The following is a 21,662-nucleotide window of genomic DNA, read 5'->3' as shown; positions in this document are numbered from 1 at the left end:
TGAAAACAGTACGAAGACTATCAAAGAAAATCTTTCATAAAATATTACATTTAAAAAGTTTTAAATCCTTAGCTCTTAAAAGCTAATTACGATATAAAGGGCTCAACGTTGATTAACTTCGGTTTCCAAGTTAGGACCGCCTACTCTCAGGAAAGTTCTATATAAACAAAACATTAAAATTATTTTTATATGTTTATAATAAATGGAAAGTTAATCGAAGAGGCCTAATAAGGCGGAGAGATATAAAATATATAGAGGAAAATCTATAACGTGATATAATTACTAAAAGCCTAAACATACTTCCGTCTAAGGGAAGGGTCGGCCATTTAAAAGTGAAAGAAAGTCCATACTGTCTTTGTCACCATAATTAAATCTATCCAAAACGAGTTCAAGTTTTGAGATGAAGATAAAACACCTGCATAGCAAAAGCTCAAAACTAGAATAGTGTACTTCACCAATAGTTGTGAAAACAAATCCAGTTAGCACAGCGTATTAGTAGGTCTTGCCGGTAGCCCGACAGAGAGAAAATTGAGTTCTTTGTTTACATTGAGTACTGAGTACCTGCACGACAGATGGCGCTGTTGAAGTACACCCCCTACCTGCATAGCGATCGCTGGCGGATTTTTAACGTAGAGTTTTCTGTCGAGCAACAGAGTTGCAGCTTATATAATCACCGGCTAAGTTAAATATTGAAAAATGAATGAACACTAAAGAAAGAATGAAAACCCCGAAAGGAATCGTTCTACAAGCTGAAAAAAACCAACTATAATTAGATTCATAAACTAATTGAGACAAACGTACAGCGTAGCAACCCCCCCACACGGAAAGGAAGCTACAAGGGCGTAGTAACACGTAGTAAAAGGGTGAATGACCTCAAGAGAGAGAGAGAAAGACCGGAGTCAAACTCGATCGCCACCCATAAAATTACGCCGTGGAGGCCTAACTGCCGAGGACACCACGTAGAATCGTACACTACACACACAAATCTGAAAAGGAAACTTACTGATTTCTATACTCAAATATATATACAAACATAAAAACATGTTTACATATATATTGAGTAAAAGAAAAGTAAGTGATTAAGTAAAGACAAAACAAACAATGGCTGCCAGAGAGGACCAAGACAGAGACGTCTGTCACAGTCCGAGCCAAAAGTGAAAGTGAGCATTCATCTGTGTGTGAGGGGGGAGGGGTAGCTAGCTACCACTCCCTTACCCCCCCGCTAACTAGCGCGGGGGTAATACACCCTCGTTAAATTCTAATGACTCGCCATTTCAGCTGCGCTAAAAGGTAACCCTCTGTAAATAGCGTGGTTTGTATTTTGATTACAGAACAAATTAAAATTCAAGGACGATTTTTCTATTTTGCATATAAAATCATCTTACCTTTATTAACATCTAAATGTCTATATCATAAAACAAACAGTGCATAGCACTTCAAATAATGCAAACAAGTAGTTCTTGCAATTGGTGATACTTCCAAACATGAAAATAAGAATACAGAAATATTCCATAATTACTGCTAATGCACATGGTAAACAGAAAGAAAATTATATGTTCACAATGATAAACTAGCCATAACTTACCTTTCTCCTCATTTTCATTTTCGTCACAACGAGCAGGAAGGATGTGCAAAATGCGACCTTTAAATGACGTGCCATCTAGTTTTGTCATGGCGAGAACAGAATGTTCAGGGAACATATAGGTGATGGTTCCAAAGCCCTTGGGTCGTCTGGTAATCTTGCATATGGGAAGCGTGATGTCGGTCACTTTTCCTAAAAATTGGGATAAATGAAGAATATCTTGAATTATGTTTGGTGACATTTTATGGATTAACTTGAAATTTACATTACACAGTACAGGAAGTATAGGAAGAAAAGGGGAAACAGAGCTTGAGAGTAAATAAGTGATTGATGATACGCTGCACAAGGTGTTGAACACCGCATTCTACATACAGATTTTCCCTTGGCCGGGTTGAAAGATTGACCGTGGTCTTAAATAAGAGCTTGGTCCATTTATTCAAATGTCTTTATTATTGAACAATGACCACGGTCAATCTGAAATGAACATAAAACATATTTAGAATAAATGATGAACAATGTATATAACTCAAATGAACATAAAACATATTAAGAATAAATGATGAACAATGTATATAACTCAAAGTTTATAACCCTCTAGAGAGAACAAAGATGAAAATGCTAATGTGGATTATGGGAATATCACTGTTTGAAAGTTTGGAAAATGATGAAATAACAAGAATGGCAGATGTAGCGAAGATTGCCGAGATGATAAAGAGTGTCACGACATGGTGTGGACACGTATAAAAGATGGATGGTGGAAAGGGAGTGAGGAGGGCTTGGGAGGAATCTGTAAGGGGAAGAAGATCGAGAGGAAAGCAGAAATGGCGAGAGAAGGTAAAGGATGATATGGAGAGAAGAGGTTTGGTGGAAGAAGATGCCTTTGATCGAAGGGATCAGTTGTCTGATGTGCCCTGCATCAGGCAGCTGATCCCTTAATGTAGGGATAATGGTGGGTAACAAGAAGACAGTAAAGAAAGTATAATACTGTACTGTATAGCCAAAATAATAGGAATATCAAGTATTGTACTACAACATAACAACCAACTTGCAATATCAAAATATGACAAAATGAAACTATATCATACCAATTTATGTACATCAAATAGGTCCTCATTTTCTAAGTTCAAAATTCAATTTACAACCTCTAAAATTTGTATAACTCCCAACAAAGCCATGAAAAAGGAAATCAACTACTTATCATGACTATATGTGAAAAATATGAACCAAAGGTGCAGCTTTCCTCCGTAAAAAGCCGTTTTCTTAAGAAACAAAACTTTATTAAATTTTCAGATATTTGACACAGTATCAAAGGACCTGTATATCAGCATTATAAACATTTGGTTCTAATCTAATCCCATCTTCAAACTAATTAAAAAACTTACTGTCTCTCATTTACATCAATCTTCCATCCTTACTTATTTATCTAATACCAATTGAACAAAGCCACAGTGAAGGTTCAATATCCTAAAAAAGCCTTAAACCTAAAACCTCTTCTAGATTTGGTAGACAGGTAAAAGATATTTCTTTTTACTGTTTTACTTTCTCCTGTTAAGGTGTAACTCAAGTAAAATCTGTAAGAAAGTAACTTTAATATTGCAAGTATTTTGTTTGTGTTCTTGCACTTTCCTCTTCTTCCCTTTAAATAATTATGCTTGCTATTATTGTTTCACAATGCATCACTCATAGCATAGGAATAACCATTTCACATCTACCTTACATAATAGTGCCTGGCTACTGTATATATAAATACTGTATATATTTCTCTCCAGACATGCAAGCTCTCCCCATCTCTCGGGTAGGGGGGAGACAGAGTAGTATGTGTGTGTATGTGCATATCTATCCAAATATTTAGCCTTCATTTTTGACGAATCGCACTCTAGTTTTGGGGTGTTTAAATGTGCGTGGATGTAGTATGATAGAGAGTAAAAGATGTGAGATTGGAAGTATGTTTAGGAATAGAAGGATGGATATATTGGCTTTGTGTGAGACAAAGATAAAAGGGAAAGGTGAAGTGATGTTTGGTGAAATGTCTGGTAGAGTGTCTGGGATTGAAAGGGGAAGAGCAAAAGAAGGTGTGGCTTTATTGCTGAGTGAATGGATGACAGGTAAAGTAGTAGAATGGAAGGATATCTCATCTAGGTTAATGTGGGTAAGGGTTAGGTTAGGTAGGGAATGTTGGGCCTTTGTCAGTGCGTATGGGCCAGGTTGTGAGAAAAGTGAAGAAGAGCAGAATGAGTTCTGGAATGAATTAAGTAGGTGTGTAGAAGGACTGGGTAGAGGGAATTATGTAGTTTCCATGGGTGACTTAAATGGTAGAGTGGGCGCTGGAGAGGTAGGTGTCATTGGGAAGTATGGCGTACCAGGTGAAAATGAGAGTGGTGAGACTGGTAGATATGTGTGTTGAGCAAGAGATGGTGATAAGTTCTAGTTTTTTCAAAAAGAAAGATAAAAACAAGTGTAAATGGGTAAGAGTGGCAAATGGAAGTGGTAGAAAAGGGATTTTGACGTAGGAAAAATCTATTTCTGGGCGAGGGACCTGTGCCGCCCAGTGAATAAGCTCCATTTAAGCACTTATTCTTAGGTAATTTACTGCTAAATATACCAGAGAAAAAATGTAAAGGAGTGCTAGGTTAACTAGCTCGCTCACCTATTGGTGTCGGTATAAAATTGGGCGTATATTCCAGAGGTCCCGCACTATTTAGATTAATCCACGACAGAGAACCCCAATAGAGGAGAGCCGTTCAACCTCACTCGGTACTACTACAATGCATCCGCTCAGAACCCAACTCCTTAGCACCCAAAGTTTGGGGACTCCAAGGGAGAGGAGCTGGGAGGGTTCACTGGGCGGCACAGGTCCCTCGCCCAGAAATAGATTTTTCCTACGTCAAAATCCCTTTTCTGGGCTCGAACCTGTGCCGCCCAGTGAATCTATACAAGAGAAAAATGTCACCAAACTTGCAAAATAAAGGAAAAAACATAAGCGTAAGAGAAATACAGGATGCTTTAATCAGAGATGAGTACCAAAAAACAATTATAAGGGTATCTTAAATATGAACATAAATCCAATAAGGTAGGTATAATAATGCCGTGAGTGATAATATATACAGATACTCAGGAGCATAAAAATTTACAAATACAGTGATACCTCGGTACTCGACCATAATCCGTTCGAGATCCGTGTTCGACCTCCGATTTGTTCGAGTACCGAATTTTTTTTCCCCATAAGAAATAATGGTATATATTCTATTCCGTTCCCAAGCACTCGAACAGGCCCAAAATATTAATAAAACGTGTACCTAAACAACAATAATTATCTAAATGTGTATGAAATTGGTCAGAAAATCCTATAAAACAATTTTAAACCATTTACTGTACTAAAATAAAACAATTTTAAACCATTTTCTGTACTGTAGTGAACATACCTTTGAGCAGCGGTTCGATGGCATACAGGGATGGATGTGGAGAGGATGGAAGGGGGAGGTTACTGCTTGGAAGGAGAGTCCCCTTCCATGATGTGGCAGGGTAGTTCTCCTTCAGGAGTTATTTCTCTCTCCAATGAAAGGGTGGGCAGATCTATTTCAGGGGTTTCTTCTCTTCTTTGTCTCTTCTTTGGAGGAGAAACAGGCTTTGATGTAGCAGCTTTCTTTTCTTTTGTGAAAAACTGGTCTATTGTTAATTGTTTCTTCCTCCTCTGCAGTATTTTTCGAAAATGATACATGACACTATCATTAAACATATGCACTGCCCGGTTTGCTACTGCAATTTCTGGGTGGTATTTTTCAGCAAAAGCCTGCACATCTGCCCACTTGGAACAAATTTCATTGATGAGAGAACTTGGAACATCCTCCCTTACCTCATCCTCTTCTGAAGATTCCTGCTCCACAATCAGATCCTGCTGCTGTTGTTGTTGCAGGTGCAACAATTCCTCCACAGTCAACTCGGTAGAATGGCTTTCTACAAGCTCATCAATATCATCCTTGTCGACCTCAAGCCCCAAACTCCTGCCCATGACAACAATTTCCTCAACGACATCAGTGTCATCAGAAATTACAGGGGTAGCAGTGCTTGGACCCGCCTCTGGTTGGAAACCTTCAAACTCCCTCTCTGTGACACATGATGGCCACAGCTTACGCCAGGCAGAGTTCAATGTCCTATAGGTCACACCTCGCCAAGCTTGGTCAATCATGTTAACAGAGTTGAGGATGCTGAAGTGTTCCTTCCAGAATTCCTTTAGGGTCAACTTCGTGTCACTGGTCACTTCAAAACACTTTCTGAAAAGGGCCTTGGTATAGAGTTTTTTGAAGTTTGAAATGACCTGTTGGTCCATGGGCTGGAGTATGGGAGTAGTATTGGGGGGCAAGAATTTGATTTTGATAAAGCTGTATTCTTCTTTCAAGTCATCCTCGAGACCTGGAGGATGTGCAGGAGCATTGTCCATAACCAGAAGACATTTCATTGGCAAGCTCTTTTCAATGAGGTAAGCCTTAACCTGGGGGGCAAACACTTCGTTTATCCACTCAGTAAAGAATTGTCTTGTGACCCAAGATTTAGTGTTCGAGCGCCACATAACTGGTAGTGCACTTTTACAAATATTATTTCGTTTGAACACCCGGGGGTTGTCCGAGTGGTACACTAACAAGGGTTTGATCTTGCAATCGCCACTTGCATTTGCACACAGCAACAATGTTAGCCTATCTTTCATTGGCTTGTGACCTGGCATCTTCGTCTCGTCCTTGGTAATGTACGTATTGGCTGGCATTTTCTTCCAAAATAACCCAGTCTCATCACAATTAAAGACTTGTTGTGCGATCAAATTTTGTTCATTTATGTACCGATCGAATTCCCCCACGTATTTATCGGCTGCAATTTGATCCGAACTAGCTGCCTCCCCATGCCTAGTAACACGATGAATACCTGTTCTATTACGAAACTTTTCAAACCAACCCCTGCTCGCTTTAAATGTAAATGAATCACTTTCACTGGTACTCGGACTTTTCTTCACTAATTCTTCATAGATATGCAACGCTTTTTCACAAATGAACGCTTCACTAACACTTTCCCCGGCCAACTGTTTTTCTTTAATAAATATTAAAAGCAACTTTTCCATCTCCTCAATCACTTGTGGCCTTTGCTTAGTTACCGCCGTAACTCCCGTTGCAACATTCGCCTTCTTAATCATTTCTTTATGCTTTAAAAACGTAGAAATGGTCGACTTCGCCATTCCGTATTCTACCGCTAAATCGGACACTCGTACACCATTCTCATATTTCGCTATAATTTCCTTCTTCAACTCGATCGTTGTTCGCACTGTTTTCCTCTTCTCCTTCCCCTTAACACTCATTACTTTCTTGGGACTCATTATGAAAGCTAAAAAAGCAATTAAAAGCACTGAAAATCACTAAATCACAACGAATGCTGATCGCGCGTTGTCTGAGTGACGCTCTCGAGAGAACTGATGCTTCCCGAACAAGCGAGAGTGGCCGAGATGGCGCGATCATCACAAAGCCCATGCGGTCGTCACGTGTTCGGCTGGTCGAGTACCGAATTTTTGGTCGAGCACCGCAGCAAAAATTTCTCGAAAATTTTGGTCGAACTCCGAATTGTTCGAGTATAGAGTCGTTCGACTACCGAGGTATCACTGTATAATAACAGTATTCAGGTGCGAGACCAACGAATACAATAGGGTATAAATGAGGCAGGTAAGAGGGAGAGATAAAGAGTCAAGGCATTAACCTGTGAGTTACTCGGGAGTAACTACGCTCCCTGCGGCTACTGTAGAAAATTTTAGGGCTTCCAAATGTTTAAGGTAGTGTTTCTTGAACACTGACGGTGATTTCCACCCTGTATACCTGGAAAGGTCTGTAAAATTCATGTGGTGAAAGAAGTTCACCGAGGTGGCAACCGCCCTGATATCATGTGCAAGAGGAAAAGAGTCAGGGTTAGCTTGTTTAATAAAATACAAAATTTGTTGCCTGATCCCTTTAATAGTAATGGTACCGCCTTGTTCTCTAACGAATAGAGGCCCCGAGGAGTTAGAGGAGGTCCGGGATAGATAAGACCTAAGAGTAGTGACAGGGCACAGCGACGGATCTTGCGTGAGGGGAACAATTTTCCAGGAGGTCCATCTGTTTTGAGGGTCTTCATTCTTAGCCAAAAAGAATTTGTTAGGAGAAAGAAGGACCTCTCCTGAAGGCAGAAAGTCAATATGACCCGGGTCTCTCGACAAGGCTGCCAATTCAGAAATTCTTGCCCCGGAAGCCAAGCTCACTAGGAAAAGTGTTTTCCTGAGGAGGGGCATGTAATCACAAGAACTGTTAATGGTATCAGAAGCCAATTTGAGTACGTCATTAAGGAACCAGGTCACCGGGGTAGGACGAGTAACCGGTTTCAGTCTGGCACAAGCTTTCGGAATTGAAGCTAACAAAGAGTCGGTTAAGTCTATGTTAAAACCCACTAGGAAGATCTTTTTCAGAGCCGATTTAATAGTGGTGATAGTATTGGCTGCCAGACCTGATTCTAATAAAGATCTAAAGAAAGTGACTGTAAGGTTCAAGTTCATACAGTTCACGTCTGAGTCTATTAAAAATTTTGCCAACTTTTTAACTGCAGAGTCATACTGACGGATGGTGGAATCCCGTTTATCTGATTCTAGGAACAAGGTGTTTTGAGGATCAATATTGGCACCATGCATAGCCGCAAACTTCATAAAGTCCATAAAGTTAGGGCGCTCTGAATGTTTGAGAAAGCGTACACAACGCGTGTTTGTACTATCTGAGACAGAACCGGATTGGGTATCGGGTGAGGGTATAGTCTCAACTCCCGCAGGAGAGGATACCAGTTGCTCTTGGGCCAGTTGGGTGCGACCAAGGCTACTTGTCCCTTGAAGGATCTCAGTTTGTCTAGAACTTTCAGCAAAAGATTCACCGGGGGAAAGAGATAAATCTTTTCCCAGTTGTCCCAATTCTGTGACATGGCGTCTGTGGCGTAAGCCTGAGGGTCTAGATTGGGAGCCACATATACTCTCAATTTGTGGTTGGATTCCGTGGCGAAGAGGTCCACTTGGAGACCGGGAACCTGAGAGAGAATCCACCGAAATGACTTTAGATCGAGTGACCATTCCGATTCTAGAGGGGAGGTCCGGGACAGGGCGTCTGCCACTACATTCCGGACTCCCGCCAGGTGGACAGCTGAAAGATGCCAACGGTTCGAGGCTGCTAGGGAGAATATGGCTATTAGAACATGGTTCAGAGGCCCTGACTTTGACCCGCCTCTGTTGAGGCAGCGGACCACCACTTCGCTGTCGAGGACCAGACGAAGGTGTTGTTTCTTGGGAAGAGCGAGACGTTTCAGGGTTAGAAGAACTGCCATGGCCTCTAGCACATTGATGTGAAAATGGCGGAACAAGGGAGTCCAAAGACCTTGAACTTTCTTGAGCTGAGAATAGCCGCCCCAACCTGATAGGGATGCGTCTGTGTGAATGATTAATTCCGGGGGCGGAAATCGAAGGGGAACTGACTTTGACAGACTGTTTGCTCTTGTCCAAGGAAGAAGTCTTTCCCGTAGAATGGGAGGAAGGCGGACTTTCCTGTCCCGGAGCTTCCGGTTCGCCCTCGAACGCCAGACACGATTGATATCTTTCAATTTTGCCTTCAGAAGAAGATCCGTCACTGAGGCAAACTGAAGGGAACCCAGAATCTTCTCTTGAAGCCGTCTGGAACTTACTTTGTCTTTGAGAAAGCGTTTGGTGTTTCTTGCAATCTCTAACCTCTTGGGTCTGGGAAGACACAGAGTATGAGATATAAGATCCCATTGCAGGCCGAGCCATTGGAACTTCGATTTTGGAAGAAGACGGGACTTCTTGAAGTTGATCTGGAAGCCTAGAGATTGAAGATAATGGATGACTTTGTGAGTGGCTTTTAGGCAATTTTGGGAGGTGTCTGACCAAATGAGCCAGTCGTCCAGATAGGCTACTACTTGAATCCCTTGATTCCTGAGTTCCTGAACAGCGACTTCTGCTAGCTTTGTGAAGATCCTTGGGGCAATGTTGAGCCCGAAAGGCATCACCTTGAAGGAGTAACTTTTGTCCCCTAAGCGAAAGCCTAGGTACGGACGGAAGTGTCTCGCTATCGGGACGTGATAGTAGGCGTCTGTAAGATCGATAGAGGTGGTGACGGCCCCACGGGGAAGTAAGGTCCGCACCTGCGAGACGGTAAGCATTCGAAACTTGTCGCATTGAATGGACAAGTTGAGAAGGGATAGATCTAGAATCACTCTTCTCTTGTCTGAATCCTTCTTCGGAACACTGAACAGCCGACCTTGAAACTTCAGATGTTTCGTTTCTTGTATGGCATTCTTTTGTAAAAGTTCCTGGACAAATTCGACCAGGTCCGGAGTGGAATGTTGACGAAATTTGTTCGGAGGAGGAGGTCCTTGAATCCAACTCCACCCTAGTCCCTTGGAGATGATACTGAACGCCCAGGGACTGAACCTCCATTTGTTGCGGAAGGCATAGAGCCTCCCCCCTACCTGCTGCACCTCAGTATTGGTTTGAGGAGTTGCCTCCACGTCCGCCTCGGAAGTTCTTTCCTCTGCGAAAGGCTCTTCCCCTGCCTTTGTTCTGGTTAGAGCCACGGTGGTAGCCTCTACCTCTACCATAACTCTGGGAAGAGCTATGAGCCTCGTAGGACTGGTTAAAGGCAGGGGAAGTGGCGGAGGCACCAGAAAGCTGGCTCTTAGGTAGCAGAACGGTGACATAGTCATCCGAAGGAGCCCGAGAGGTGGAAGGCTGTGCAGGGGCAACAGAAGATGGAGGAAGAGGCAGCCGGAAGTTGGATGAAGCACTCTGTTGTTGCCTGAACTGGGTGGAGGTATATGGTCTAAGCTTCTTCCTACCCCGGGCTTGATAATTTGCGGGGTCATACTTGCGTTTAGGGGTCAAACCCCAACGGGCTTTAAGGCTCTGATTAACCCTAGTGGCCTCCGCCAAGACTTCCTCTACGAGATCCTCGGGGAAGAGATTTGAACCCCAACAGGAGGACCGGATGAGTTTATTAGGTTCATGCCTAATCGTCGCCTCAGCTAGAACATGCTTGCGACATCTGCGTTTAGCAGTAGCAAAGTCATATAAGTCATAATATAACGACTGTAGCGTAGCCTTGTTGAGAGACTTAAAAATACTCTCCGTATCGTAAGTCAAGGCTATCGACTCCGTGGATGTGGCCAGGTTTAGAGTACGGCCCACACGTAGGCGGGAATCATATTCCTGTTTAATGAGAGATTCCGGGAGACGGGGAAGCTTCTCACTAAACAAGACTGAGGCACAGTCTGCTGCAAGCTTGCCGGAGGTAAAGGTGGTATGGACGTTGTCCCAACACTCAATACCTGAGGGAAGAAGGAGGGAGATTGGATCCACCTCTCGGATGGGAGGCAAGGGCTTCTCCTCCAGAGCATATTGAAAGGCAAGCTCTGCCACCTTATTGACGCATGGAGTCAAGGTGTTCTTGTCCATTAAGAACATCGTAAAGGAGCTTTTATGAGGCGTCAGCATGGTGTTAGTGCAGCCGATGTCATTCAAAAATCTGGCCCAAACAGATTGGGCTTGCTCCTTCGGGAAGATGACCGTCTCTTTGGGGACCTTGTCTAATCGGACTAAAGCTTCCTCGGTAAGTCTGGCATAACCATGAAATGGAAATGCCAGACCCGGAGGAAAGAATTCAAAGTCCTCTAGAGGGCGAGTGCCAAGGCCCTCCAGAGTCAACATTCCGTCTGAGAACGGGGAATGAAGAGCCATCCGCCAGGGGTTGTTCTTGGCAAACGGCGGGAGCTTAGAGGCATCCGGTATGAGAGAGCTTTGGACTCTCTCCGGAGCTCCTTGCTCTAAAGCCCCAATTCTCTGACCGAAGTTAGAGAACATCGTGTCCATCCTCGACTGCATCTCCGAAACCAACTTTTCCTGCATCTCCGACACGATGCGAAGCATAGCTGATTCGGAAAGGCCCGGGCTAGCAGCAGGAGGGGCGGAAGGAACTCCCGGGTCGTGAGACTTAGAGGAGGAACCAGAGGTCTTTGAAGACGGGTTTGTACCAGGTTTAGAGCCATGAGAAGTCTTGTGAGGCTTGCGAGCTTTGGGTAAGGTCCTTGAAGTAGACTTATCCTTAGGGGGAACCGGGTATGAACGTTGAGACGAATCACGGTCCCCAGAAAATCCAAGAAAGGAAGAGCGATCAGAAGAAGAAGAAAGAGCGGGGCTGAGGATAGGAATCTCAGCGCCGGACACACCTGCCTCACTTACCACCCTACCTGTATCCGGCTCGTCTAGCAACATTGGTTCGACGTCCAGGTTCATGGAGGCAACATTGTCCTCCAGACCTCCGGGGGCGTCCGATGGATCTTGCTCTGGGTCGATGAGACCCGTTATAGTGGCATCAATGTGGGCAATGATGGGAGCTGCCACATGCCTAGCCACAGCAGCTGAAGACTTGGCGTTGGGGTAAACCATGGTGCAGTAGTCCTCAGATAGGACGTACGGCCGCTTAGACTTTACATTCCGGGCAAAACCACCAACCCACACCTTCAGTGTGGCCCGAGCCGCAGACTTTTGCTCCGGGGATGCCTGAAATAATAGTGGGAATTATAAAAGGGAAACTCCCAATGGTCCTTCAAGACCATAGATATCTTACTAATAGTAAATAAAATAAGAAGGCAATATAGCCAACGGGACTCACCGAGTCAGAACCAAGGGTAGTGATGAGGTCGAAGCAAATCACACAGTTATCCGGGTGCCATACCACAACGTCTTCCAGTTGAACCCCACAAGGGGCGTGAGATCGGCAGACGGAGTGGCCACAAGGCTGGTGCAGAACAGCTGCACAGGCCGGCGTCAGACAATGCACCATCTGTAAAAAGAATAGTATATGAGAAACTGTAATTCTCTTAATTAGGGGCGGGTCTGGAGGACCCGGGCCTAACATAGGTCTAACACAAGATTAGAGCCTAACTACTATTCTATAAGTGGCCTAACATAGGTCTAACACAAGAATAGAGTTTAACTATACTATTCTTTTAAGTAGGGCCTAAAATAGGTCTAACACAAGATTAGACTGTAAAAAATAAAATAAATTTTTTTTTTTTTTTTTTTTTTTTTTTTTTTTTTTTTTTTTTTTTTTTAGGGGCGGGTCCGGAGGACCCGGGCCTAACATAGGTCTAACGCAAGGTTAGAGCTTAACTATAATATTCTTACATAGGGGCGGGACCGGGGGTCCCGGGCCTAAACATAAGTCTAACTTGAAACTAAAGTATAGCCATCCATTCCGGTCAAGCCGGGAGCATAAAAAAGGATGCAAAAACAAGGAATTAAGACACATAGTGTCTGATTTCCCGGGGTGGGGTAGACCCCGGGCCGGGAAATAAAGGTATATTCAATACCAATTCCTTTAGGGACTCCGGGGTAGTGATCTGTCATATATAATCATCATAGGAAATGTTATAAAATAATAGGGGGGCGGAACTGTAACTAAGAACTGCCAATCGAACCCGGAGGGTTTCGTATAACATAAGCCAGAATGAAAAGTGAATATAAAATAGGGTACACCGGGATCCAACTCTGTAGACCGGTGGCCAACCAGACTAGACAGAGACTAAACCGCCGGGCCACCCGGAGGACAAAGTCCATAAACACTTAACTACCCCCTCTAAAAGGAGAAGGCAACGGTCCCTTAGTGGAGGGGGGAGAAGCCTAGCCTCCCACCTAGCTAGAGGGGGAGCGTGGGGGAGGATCACGTGATACGAGGCAGCAGGGCTACCAACTGACGATCCCCAATCAGACAGATCAAACGGAGTAATGGCACAAATATTCATTATAATAATAATAATAGCGTTAAATATATGAATAAACACATTGAAAATTTTTGGGCAAGGCATGCAACATAAATAATTAAATCACAAAAGACACACCTGATGGCTAAAATAACATTGCCGCCTTAGCACGGTCGGCAGCCATAGCGATACGTAAATGATATCGGCCCAAAATTTGAACCACGAGGATTCTAAACGCTAAATAATGAATATTCACAATAACAAATAATATTTGATAATAAAAATAATACACATAGTAACACCGCAAGTGAAAATTAAAAGCTCTCAAAAACAGGAGTACCAACTGTAGTGAAATCAAGCAAGATCGGTATGAACGAAGAGAATAAACTCCTATAATATAAATATTAAACGATCTAGGTTGCTCAAAACACAGTAAAATCCAGCTTGGTACTTAACTTAGACGGTGTCTCCTGGGAAACCGACGAAGAAGCCATAATTCACTAGAAAATATCCAAAAGCGAGAGCACCAGAAAAAAAGCGGGTTACTTTGAACGTTGTGCTAAAAGGAGTTGAGTTCTGAGCGGATGCATTGTAGTAGTACCGAGTGAGGTTGAACGGCTCTCCTCTATTGGGGTTCTCTGTCGTGGATTAATCTAAATAGTGCGGGACCTCTGGAATATACGCCCAATTTTATACCGACACCAATAGGTGAGCGAGCTAGTTAACCTAGCACTCCTTTACATTTTTTCTCTGGTATATTTAGCAGTAAATTACCTAAGAATAAGTGCTTAAATGGAGCTTATTCACTGGGCGGCACAGGTTCGAGCCCAGAAAGGGCATTAATGGATTATGTGTTGATAACTAAAAGAATGTTTGGAAGATTGAAAGACGTGCACGTGTTTAGGGGTATGGCTAACGGTATGTCTGATAATTTTTTAGTGGAAGGAAAATTAGTTGTAGCAAAAGAGTGGGGGAATAGAGCAGGTGGGTGTAAAAGGGAGCTAGTGAAGGTTGAAGAGCTAATAAAACCGAGGGTAAAAAGTACTGTATTTATCAAGGAAGGTTGAAAATGGCATATAACACAGTGAAAGTAAGAGAAACTGTTAATTTAGAGGAGTGGAAGTTAGTAAAAGAAAATTTTGTTGGGATTGCAAGTGATGTGTGTGGCAAGAAGGTTGTTGGAGGCAGCATGAGGAAGGGAAGTGAATGGAGAAATGAAGGAGTGAAGGTAAAAGTGGAAGAGAAAAAGAGGGCTTATGAAGAATGGCTGCAGAGTAATAGTGTAGAGAAGTGTGAAAAATATAAAGAGAAAAATGTGGAAGTAAAGCGCAAGGTAAGTGAGGCAAAAAGAGCAGCTGAACTAAGGTGGGGTCAGGGATTGGGTCAGTCATATGAAGAGAATAAGAAGTTTTGGAAAGAAATGAAGAGAGTAAGGAAGGCTGGTTCAAGAATTGAAGAGACAGTGAAAGATGGAAATGGAAGATTGTTAAAAGGAGAGGCGGCAAAGAAAAGGTGGGCGGAATATTTTGAGAAGTTTACTGAATGTTGAGGATAATAGGGAGGCAGATATAATTGCTGTTGCAGGTGTTGAGGTGCCGGTGATGGGAGATGAGAATGAGAGAGAGATTACAAGAGAGGAAGTGAGGAGCACTAGATGAAACGAGAGTAGGCAAAGCATCTGGTATGGATGGTGTGAGAGCCGAGATGTTGAAGGAGGAGAGTGTGACTATACTTGAATAGTTGGTGAGATTGTTTAATATGACAAATTTGAAGATAATTTGTATTTTTCCTAACCATACAAACCTTAGCTATTTACATTGCGTTTACCTTTTAGCGCAGCTGAAATGGCGAGCCATTAGAATTTAACGAGGGTGTAGCTACCCCTCCCCCCCACCTCACACACAGGTGAGTGCTCACTTTCACTTAGAGGTAGGACTTGTCTTGGGGGACAGGGCTGGCGGGCAAATATGTGTAAATAGATAAGGTTTGTATGGTTAGGAAAAATACAAATTATCTTTGAATTTGTCATTTGTTCCGTAACCGAAATACAAACCACGCTATTTACATTGGGTGACTTACCCCTTAGGTAGGGTGGAAAGTCCCCAGCCATACTGGCTTTGGCTTTACCCGGGGACTCAGAATCCGAGTGAGTAGCACTCGATAAAAGGAGTCCCTGCACCTCACAAGTTCCTTGCTCCGCAAGGAACTGTGTGGCCTACATAAGCTTGTGTGTGAAGAAAGAAGTGTGACCCGTCCTAGGCAGTTGACCTGGAGTTCCAGAAGGAACTCTGGGTTAGGACGTTCCCAATACCACCTCGTCAGGGTATGGGGGACGCGACAGTATTGACTCAATACTCGGAACACAAGGAAGCATGGTTTACCTGCAGAGGTTCGAGGTCAGCTATGCAGAGACCAGGATGCTGCTTCCCCGTAGAGGGGATGATGAAGAAAGAAATAAGGGCCAGGCACACTTCTTTCGTTCATACAGACTAAAACCTGATAACAATGCCCTCAACCTTCTGCTACCTGTCCAAAAAGGAGCCTGAGGTTAGACCAGCTGTTGTGTAGCCACCACAAAGCGATAGAAAGCGTATCGAAACTCCTGTGGGTCACGCCATGCAGGAAGCGGGCTGCGAAGGTCATTAGACGCTTCCAGACTCCAGCTTGTAGCACCTGCGTCACAGAGTAGTATTACTCGAAGGCGAGGGACGTTGCGATGTATCCAACATCGTGCTGTAGGGCGACGTGACGGGGGAGGGTCTGGAGACAGGTCGAGATGAATGTCCTTGAGTCCGAGCTGAAGAGGTATATTGGTGACTCTCCCCCGTGTCCTCCTTGTGCTCCCAAATCGGCTACAACTGAGGACAAACTGCAGCTGTTCCCAAAGCTAACCTCTCGATTCCTTTACTAGCAAGAAGGAGAAGGTCTTGGGACATCAGATACAGAATGGAGACTCGAAATCTTGAAGGAATTGGACTGAAGGGCCGGGACCCCCAGATTCTGAGTCTAGCCAACAACTCAGGAGCGAACCTGAATGTTGCCTTCCCCTCTTCCTTAGAAGGAGCGGAGTCGTTCGAGACCAAGAAGATTGCTTACACACTGGCCGCGGCCAGAGTGAGCAGGAGACCCAAGGCGGAATACAATCCGAGGCCTGTCGTAAAGGGTCTTGAGAAGATCTCTTAAGGGACTAAAAAGTCCGAGCCATGCTCCAAGTTGGAGGTCTCCCTCCGACTAGGGCAGGGACGATCGCAGCTTCGTACGAGCGAGGAAAGATCCAGCGGGAAGGAAAAAGTTATTCCTTTAAGCCTGAAGGTCAGGGAAAGGCTGAGCGACAGGCTTCATTGCCGAGAGCGGAAAGGAGTTTCCTCCCGCCGAAAGGCAATAAGACCGTTATTGCTGGAGAAGAGGCCTCAAGGGAAGAGGTATATCTCCCACGGCACCAACCACCGAAGACTCTTCACCCTGCGGATGACTATCGCAGATGACGCGACCTCCGTCCCGCAACTGTAGCGGGTTGTCTCTTCTTGAGGAGGAGGCGTAGTGTCTCCAGGCATGAAGCCGAAGCGACACCCCGGTTCGTGAAAGATGTTGCAGTGTGGTTGTTTGAGTAGTCTGTGCCGTGGGAGAAGCTCTCCCGGGAGTTCCGTCAGGGGAAGCAGAGGGTCCAGAAACCGTTCTGCGCATAGTCCCAGTGGAGCTCACCCATTGAAAGGTTGACAGACTACCTGGTCTTGTTGAGACCCATTCTCCACAGACAAAAAGGAGGGAAGACGCAGGCGTCGAAGTTGTCCCACCATCACCGGAATGCATCTTGCCAGAGTCTCGGGGTCTGAGACTGAGGGGAAGAACAGCGGAAGCTTGAGGTTTCAAGCTGTCGCGATCAGGTCCCCCAGACCAGGACTTGCTGGTTACTCAAGGCCAAAGACCCCCAGGTACACTCTCTCTACGAGGCTCTGCTCGGATAGTCTAAGAGAACATTCCTCTGCATGGAATGAGAGAGCCGATGGTGGTATTGAGAGTATCTCAATCATCTCGGTATCTCTACTGCAAGATGTGAAGGTGTGAAAATGCGTCCCCTGCTGGTTAGAACACGCCAGAATCATGAAGTCGGCGCGCACGGAGCGACTCGGTAGGAGCTGTGGGATCTGTAGAGGGGCCAGACTACGGCCCCTAAGCCTGCCTGAATGATGGAGAGGTATCCTTCAGGTCCTGACCATAGGCCTGGACCGGAACATGGCCCCCCCCCCCCCCCCCCCCCCTTCTTTGACGAGTCCGAGAACAGCATCAAGAATGTGGGGAAAGGACGAGAATATCCACTCCCATCAAGAGGTTCCATAGGTCAACACCCATTGCAGGTCTAATAGTTCCGCTGGTCCCATAGGGGCCAGGAAGTCCGGTTAATCGTTGCCTGAAACCACCGGAACTTGGACCGCCCCACATGGAACTTGTCCTGAGGCGACCGTTCGGACTATAGACGGGTCAATGAGGAAAGGAGAACTAGGAAATGTCCCCAGGTAGGGCTGAAAGCTCTGCTTGACTGAGAACAGGTACTGCGACTCTCCTCAGCCTTGCCACAGTCAACTGAAAGGAAGGCTCGGAGGATGTGGTAACAGAATCTGGCGTCCCCAGGTGGTCACCCATCCAAGTACCAACCAGAACCGACGTTGCTTAACCTCGCTGGACGGACGAGACGAGGGGTTTCCAACGTGGTAAGGCCGTTGACTCAATATCATGGCCAGATACTCCAGATGTTGAGGCAGAAGAAGAGAAGGCTCCTAGCAAAATACCATGAACCCACACTCATGGTAAGCATCCGGAAGCTTGTCCTGGCACTGAAGAAGGTCGAACCCGAGCCTGCCGGAGTTGACCAGCCCTCCAAAAAGCGAAGGAGGCGGAAGCCTGCACCTGAGCGGCCATGAGGAAAGCAGGGAGAGTTCTCTGGGGAAAAAAACCTGCGATGCCACGGCGGGATCGTCACACTGCATCATAAGCAGGAATACCTGCAGGGTAGGCTGAATTCCACGAGCTCCCTGGAAGATGGATGGAATGGAAACTGAATGTACCCGTCCTTCCGATCCAGGGTTTAAGGAGTCCTGTCGCCTCGTTACCAGTCTGATCGATTCTGCTGGTCTACGCTGGCCGAAGTTTGTTCGACAAACTTGATCAGGGCTGAGAGGTCGACTACGGAACTCTCGTCTCTGATACTTCCTTACAAGAAAGGATCGACTGAAGAAGCGGGGGGTGAAGCCGTCGATGATCCTATGGAGGAACTTCGCCTAAGGTATGTATCATTCTGCCCAAACGGGCAACTCTTGCCGACGCTATGGCATAGAGGTTCAGAGACACTGAATTCGCCGACAGAGACGGCAGGCGCGATATCCTTGGCTGATCACAGAGATCGTGGGGGAATGGGCATCGGGAAGCTGTCATCCGGATGAGTAACCTTAAGCATCCTCCCAGCGTGAAACCTGCAATCCTAGAGTTCGTGAACTCTGCCGCTCCCTTTAGGACTATTCCCCCCCCCCCCCCCCGTGGGAGCCTCCCGGGCCATCTGTTCCTGACAGGAGGAAACTGCCATTGGACACCTTGTCTCAGTTGTCGTAGCCGATAACTTAGGCCGACGTGGTTGAAAGAAATAGGCGCTGTAGCCCTGCAGAGTCTGGAAGAAAGCGCCTTCGAGGAGTGAAAACGGAAGTGGACTTCCTCCGCACAGTCGCTGTCTAAGTCTCTGTCCTTGGGCACAAACAAACTCTTCTCAAGGATGGCCCTAGCTCTGGCACTCTTTAGATCCCGAGACCAGGGCAGAGCTGCACTGGACTTCGGGGCCTTCCGAACGTCAAACACTTCATCCAAAATCGTGTCTTTGCCTTCACGGGGGCGATGACTGGATCCATAAGCCCGTTAAGTTGCCTTATCAGGCTTAGGACCTGCCAGAAGGTATGTTCGGATTCCTGCTTTTCTCCTCCCTGCGGGCTGGCAGCTAAGTCTCCTGCCCCAGGGATCTATTCCTGGGGTGAAACGTGGACATTCCCCCGGGTAGTCGTGGGTTCCTGGCGAATTCTTGAGGAGGATTTTGGGACGGTCTTGGAGTCCTTGGATTCCCTCCTGGGAGGGATACAGGATCCCGACAAAGAGATTCGAGGGGCCCCTTCCTCACGAGATGATTCTCCTCCATGAAGCGAAGTCTCCCCCCTTGGTGCCGAGGGGAAGACTACCGCCCCACTGGACTCACCTGAGGACGGAAAGGTCTCGTCCACGGGAGAAGGAAAAAGCCCTCGAGCAGGAGAAGGAGCCTTCACGACCGACCTCTTGGGAACCAACTTCGCCCTGGGGGAAGTCACCACGAAGTCCACTCCTCTCTTTTCTTCAGCGTAGGAGAGACAGCCGTTGGTTTGTTACCCTGGTCGGCGAATGCTGGTTTCATAACCCTCACTAACGCCCACGCCAGAGGACCAAACCAAGTCTGTTGCTCCAAGGACACAGAGTCCGAAATCCTCGCTAAAGGGAAAGGGATCGGGCGATCCTTTGGAGTGGACACCACAGTACCTGCCTGCAAAGAAGGTGGGGAAGAATGATGTACTAACCTCCCCTCAGTAGTATCCTTGTCCTGCACTACCAACCTGTGTTTGGGTGGAGGCGATCCCGAGCGTTGTCTAGGAACACGCTTTCCTACTGCTACCCCCGGCTGCAGAATTCGCCGCGAACGATGGTCGCGCGGCCGAGCGGTCGCGCGGGTGCGCAGGCGAGCGGGCGCGCAGGCGAGCGGTCGCGCGGACGCGCAGGCGAGCGGTCGCGCGGACGCGCAGGCGAGCGGTCGCGCGGACGCGCAGGCGAGCGGTCGCGCGGACGCGCAGGCGAGCGGTCGCGCGGACGCGCAGGCGAGCGGACGCGCAGGCGAGCGGACGCGCAGGCGAGCGGACGCGCAGGCGAGCGGACGCGCAGGCGAGCGGACGCGCAGGCGAGCGGACGCGCAGGCGAGCGGTCGTGCGGACGCGCAGGCGAGCGGCCGCGCGGACGCGCAGGCGAGTGGTCGCGCGGACGCGCAGGCGAGCGGTCGCGCAGGCGAGTGGGCGCGAGGGTGGGCAGGTGAATGAGCACGTGTCCGAGGCGGCGAACGCAAGCGTTGGCGCGATGGCGAGGAAACGCGCTGCCGCGTGGGTGAGAAGGACCGCGGTCGATGTGGGTCAACAGGAGATGAGTGGTGAGCTGGTGAGCGCTGACGCACAGGTAGGCAATGGCGCGTTGTGGCATGGTGACGCGTTAGCGAGCGATAGCAAGCAGCATGCGCCGGTGAGCGATCGCGCGATGGCGAGCTAGTAGCCGGCGAACCATGACCCTTCAGAACCTCCGGCTGACTAAGCGTTGGAGAACGTTGGCACGCAGGCTGTAACACACGCGGGCGGTCCGGAGATCGCCGAGAAACAGGTGTTCGCTGACGCGTAGAACGCTGGTGAATAGGCGATACCAAAATCGCCTGAGCGCGCTGACAAGCAGGTGAACGCTGGCAAGCAGGTGAACGCTGGCGCGTAGGCGATTGTTGACGCGTGGGAGAACGCTGGCGAATAGGCGATACTAAAATCGCCTGTGCGCGCTGGCGAGCAGGTGAACGCTGGCGAGCAGGTGATCGCTGGCGCGTAGGTGATCGCTGGCGAGCAGGTGATCGCTGGCGCGTAGGTGATCGCTGGCGAGCAGGAGATCGCTGGCGAGCAGGAGATCGCTGGCGAGCAGGAGGTCGACGCGCGAGATCCTGTGAAGGGACAGGTGGCGCGGCGCGTTGACGAGCAGGAACAGGAAGATCGCAGGCGCGTTGGAGAACATGTGCTTTTGACACACGCGCTGAACGATGTCGCGTAGCCACAGGGTCAGAAGACTGATGGCGAGCAGGGAGCTCAGCAGGAACTGTAGGATGGTCAAAGACCGCAGGGCGAGGATCCTCAAATGAGCGCTGACGCTCAGAAGAGAGCTGATGAGCAGGAGCGCGCTGGCGAGGAGGGCGAACATCAGGAGAGCGCCGACGAGCAGGTGAGCGCCGACGAACAGCAGAGTCCTGACGAGCAGGAGAGCGCTGACGAACAGGAGAGCGTTGGCGAACAGGAGAGCGTTGGCGAACAGGAGAGCGTTGGCGAACAGGAGAGCGTTGGCGAACAGGAGAGCGTTGGCGAACAGGAGAGCGTTGGCGAACAGGAGAGCGCTAGCAATCAGGAAGCGCTGATGAGCAGGAGAGCGCCTGTGCGCTACCACTGAGCAAGAGCAGGCCGGAAGACCG

At 47.2% G+C, this 21,662-nt stretch overlaps 1 protein-coding gene across 1 annotated transcript in view; it reads right to left on the bottom strand.

Moving 5' to 3' along the window:
* Positions 1–21,662, bottom strand: part of LOC137622343 (probable RNA-binding protein 19) — a 119,217-nt gene that overhangs the window by 49,441 nt on the left and 48,114 nt on the right. Inside the window, 1 exon segment of the mRNA XM_068352926.1 lies at positions 1,586–1,774. Within this exon segment, the coding sequence (XP_068209027.1) occupies positions 1,586–1,774 (189 nt within the window).

This window comes from Palaemon carinicauda, chromosome 29 (assembly GCF_036898095.1).
Source record: "Palaemon carinicauda isolate YSFRI2023 chromosome 29, ASM3689809v2, whole genome shotgun sequence".
NCBI classification, from domain to species: Eukaryota; Metazoa; Arthropoda; class Malacostraca; order Decapoda; family Palaemonidae; genus Palaemon; species Palaemon carinicauda.
Note: the sequence above shows the minus strand (reverse complement) of the source record. Positions and strands in the feature narration are given on the sequence as shown.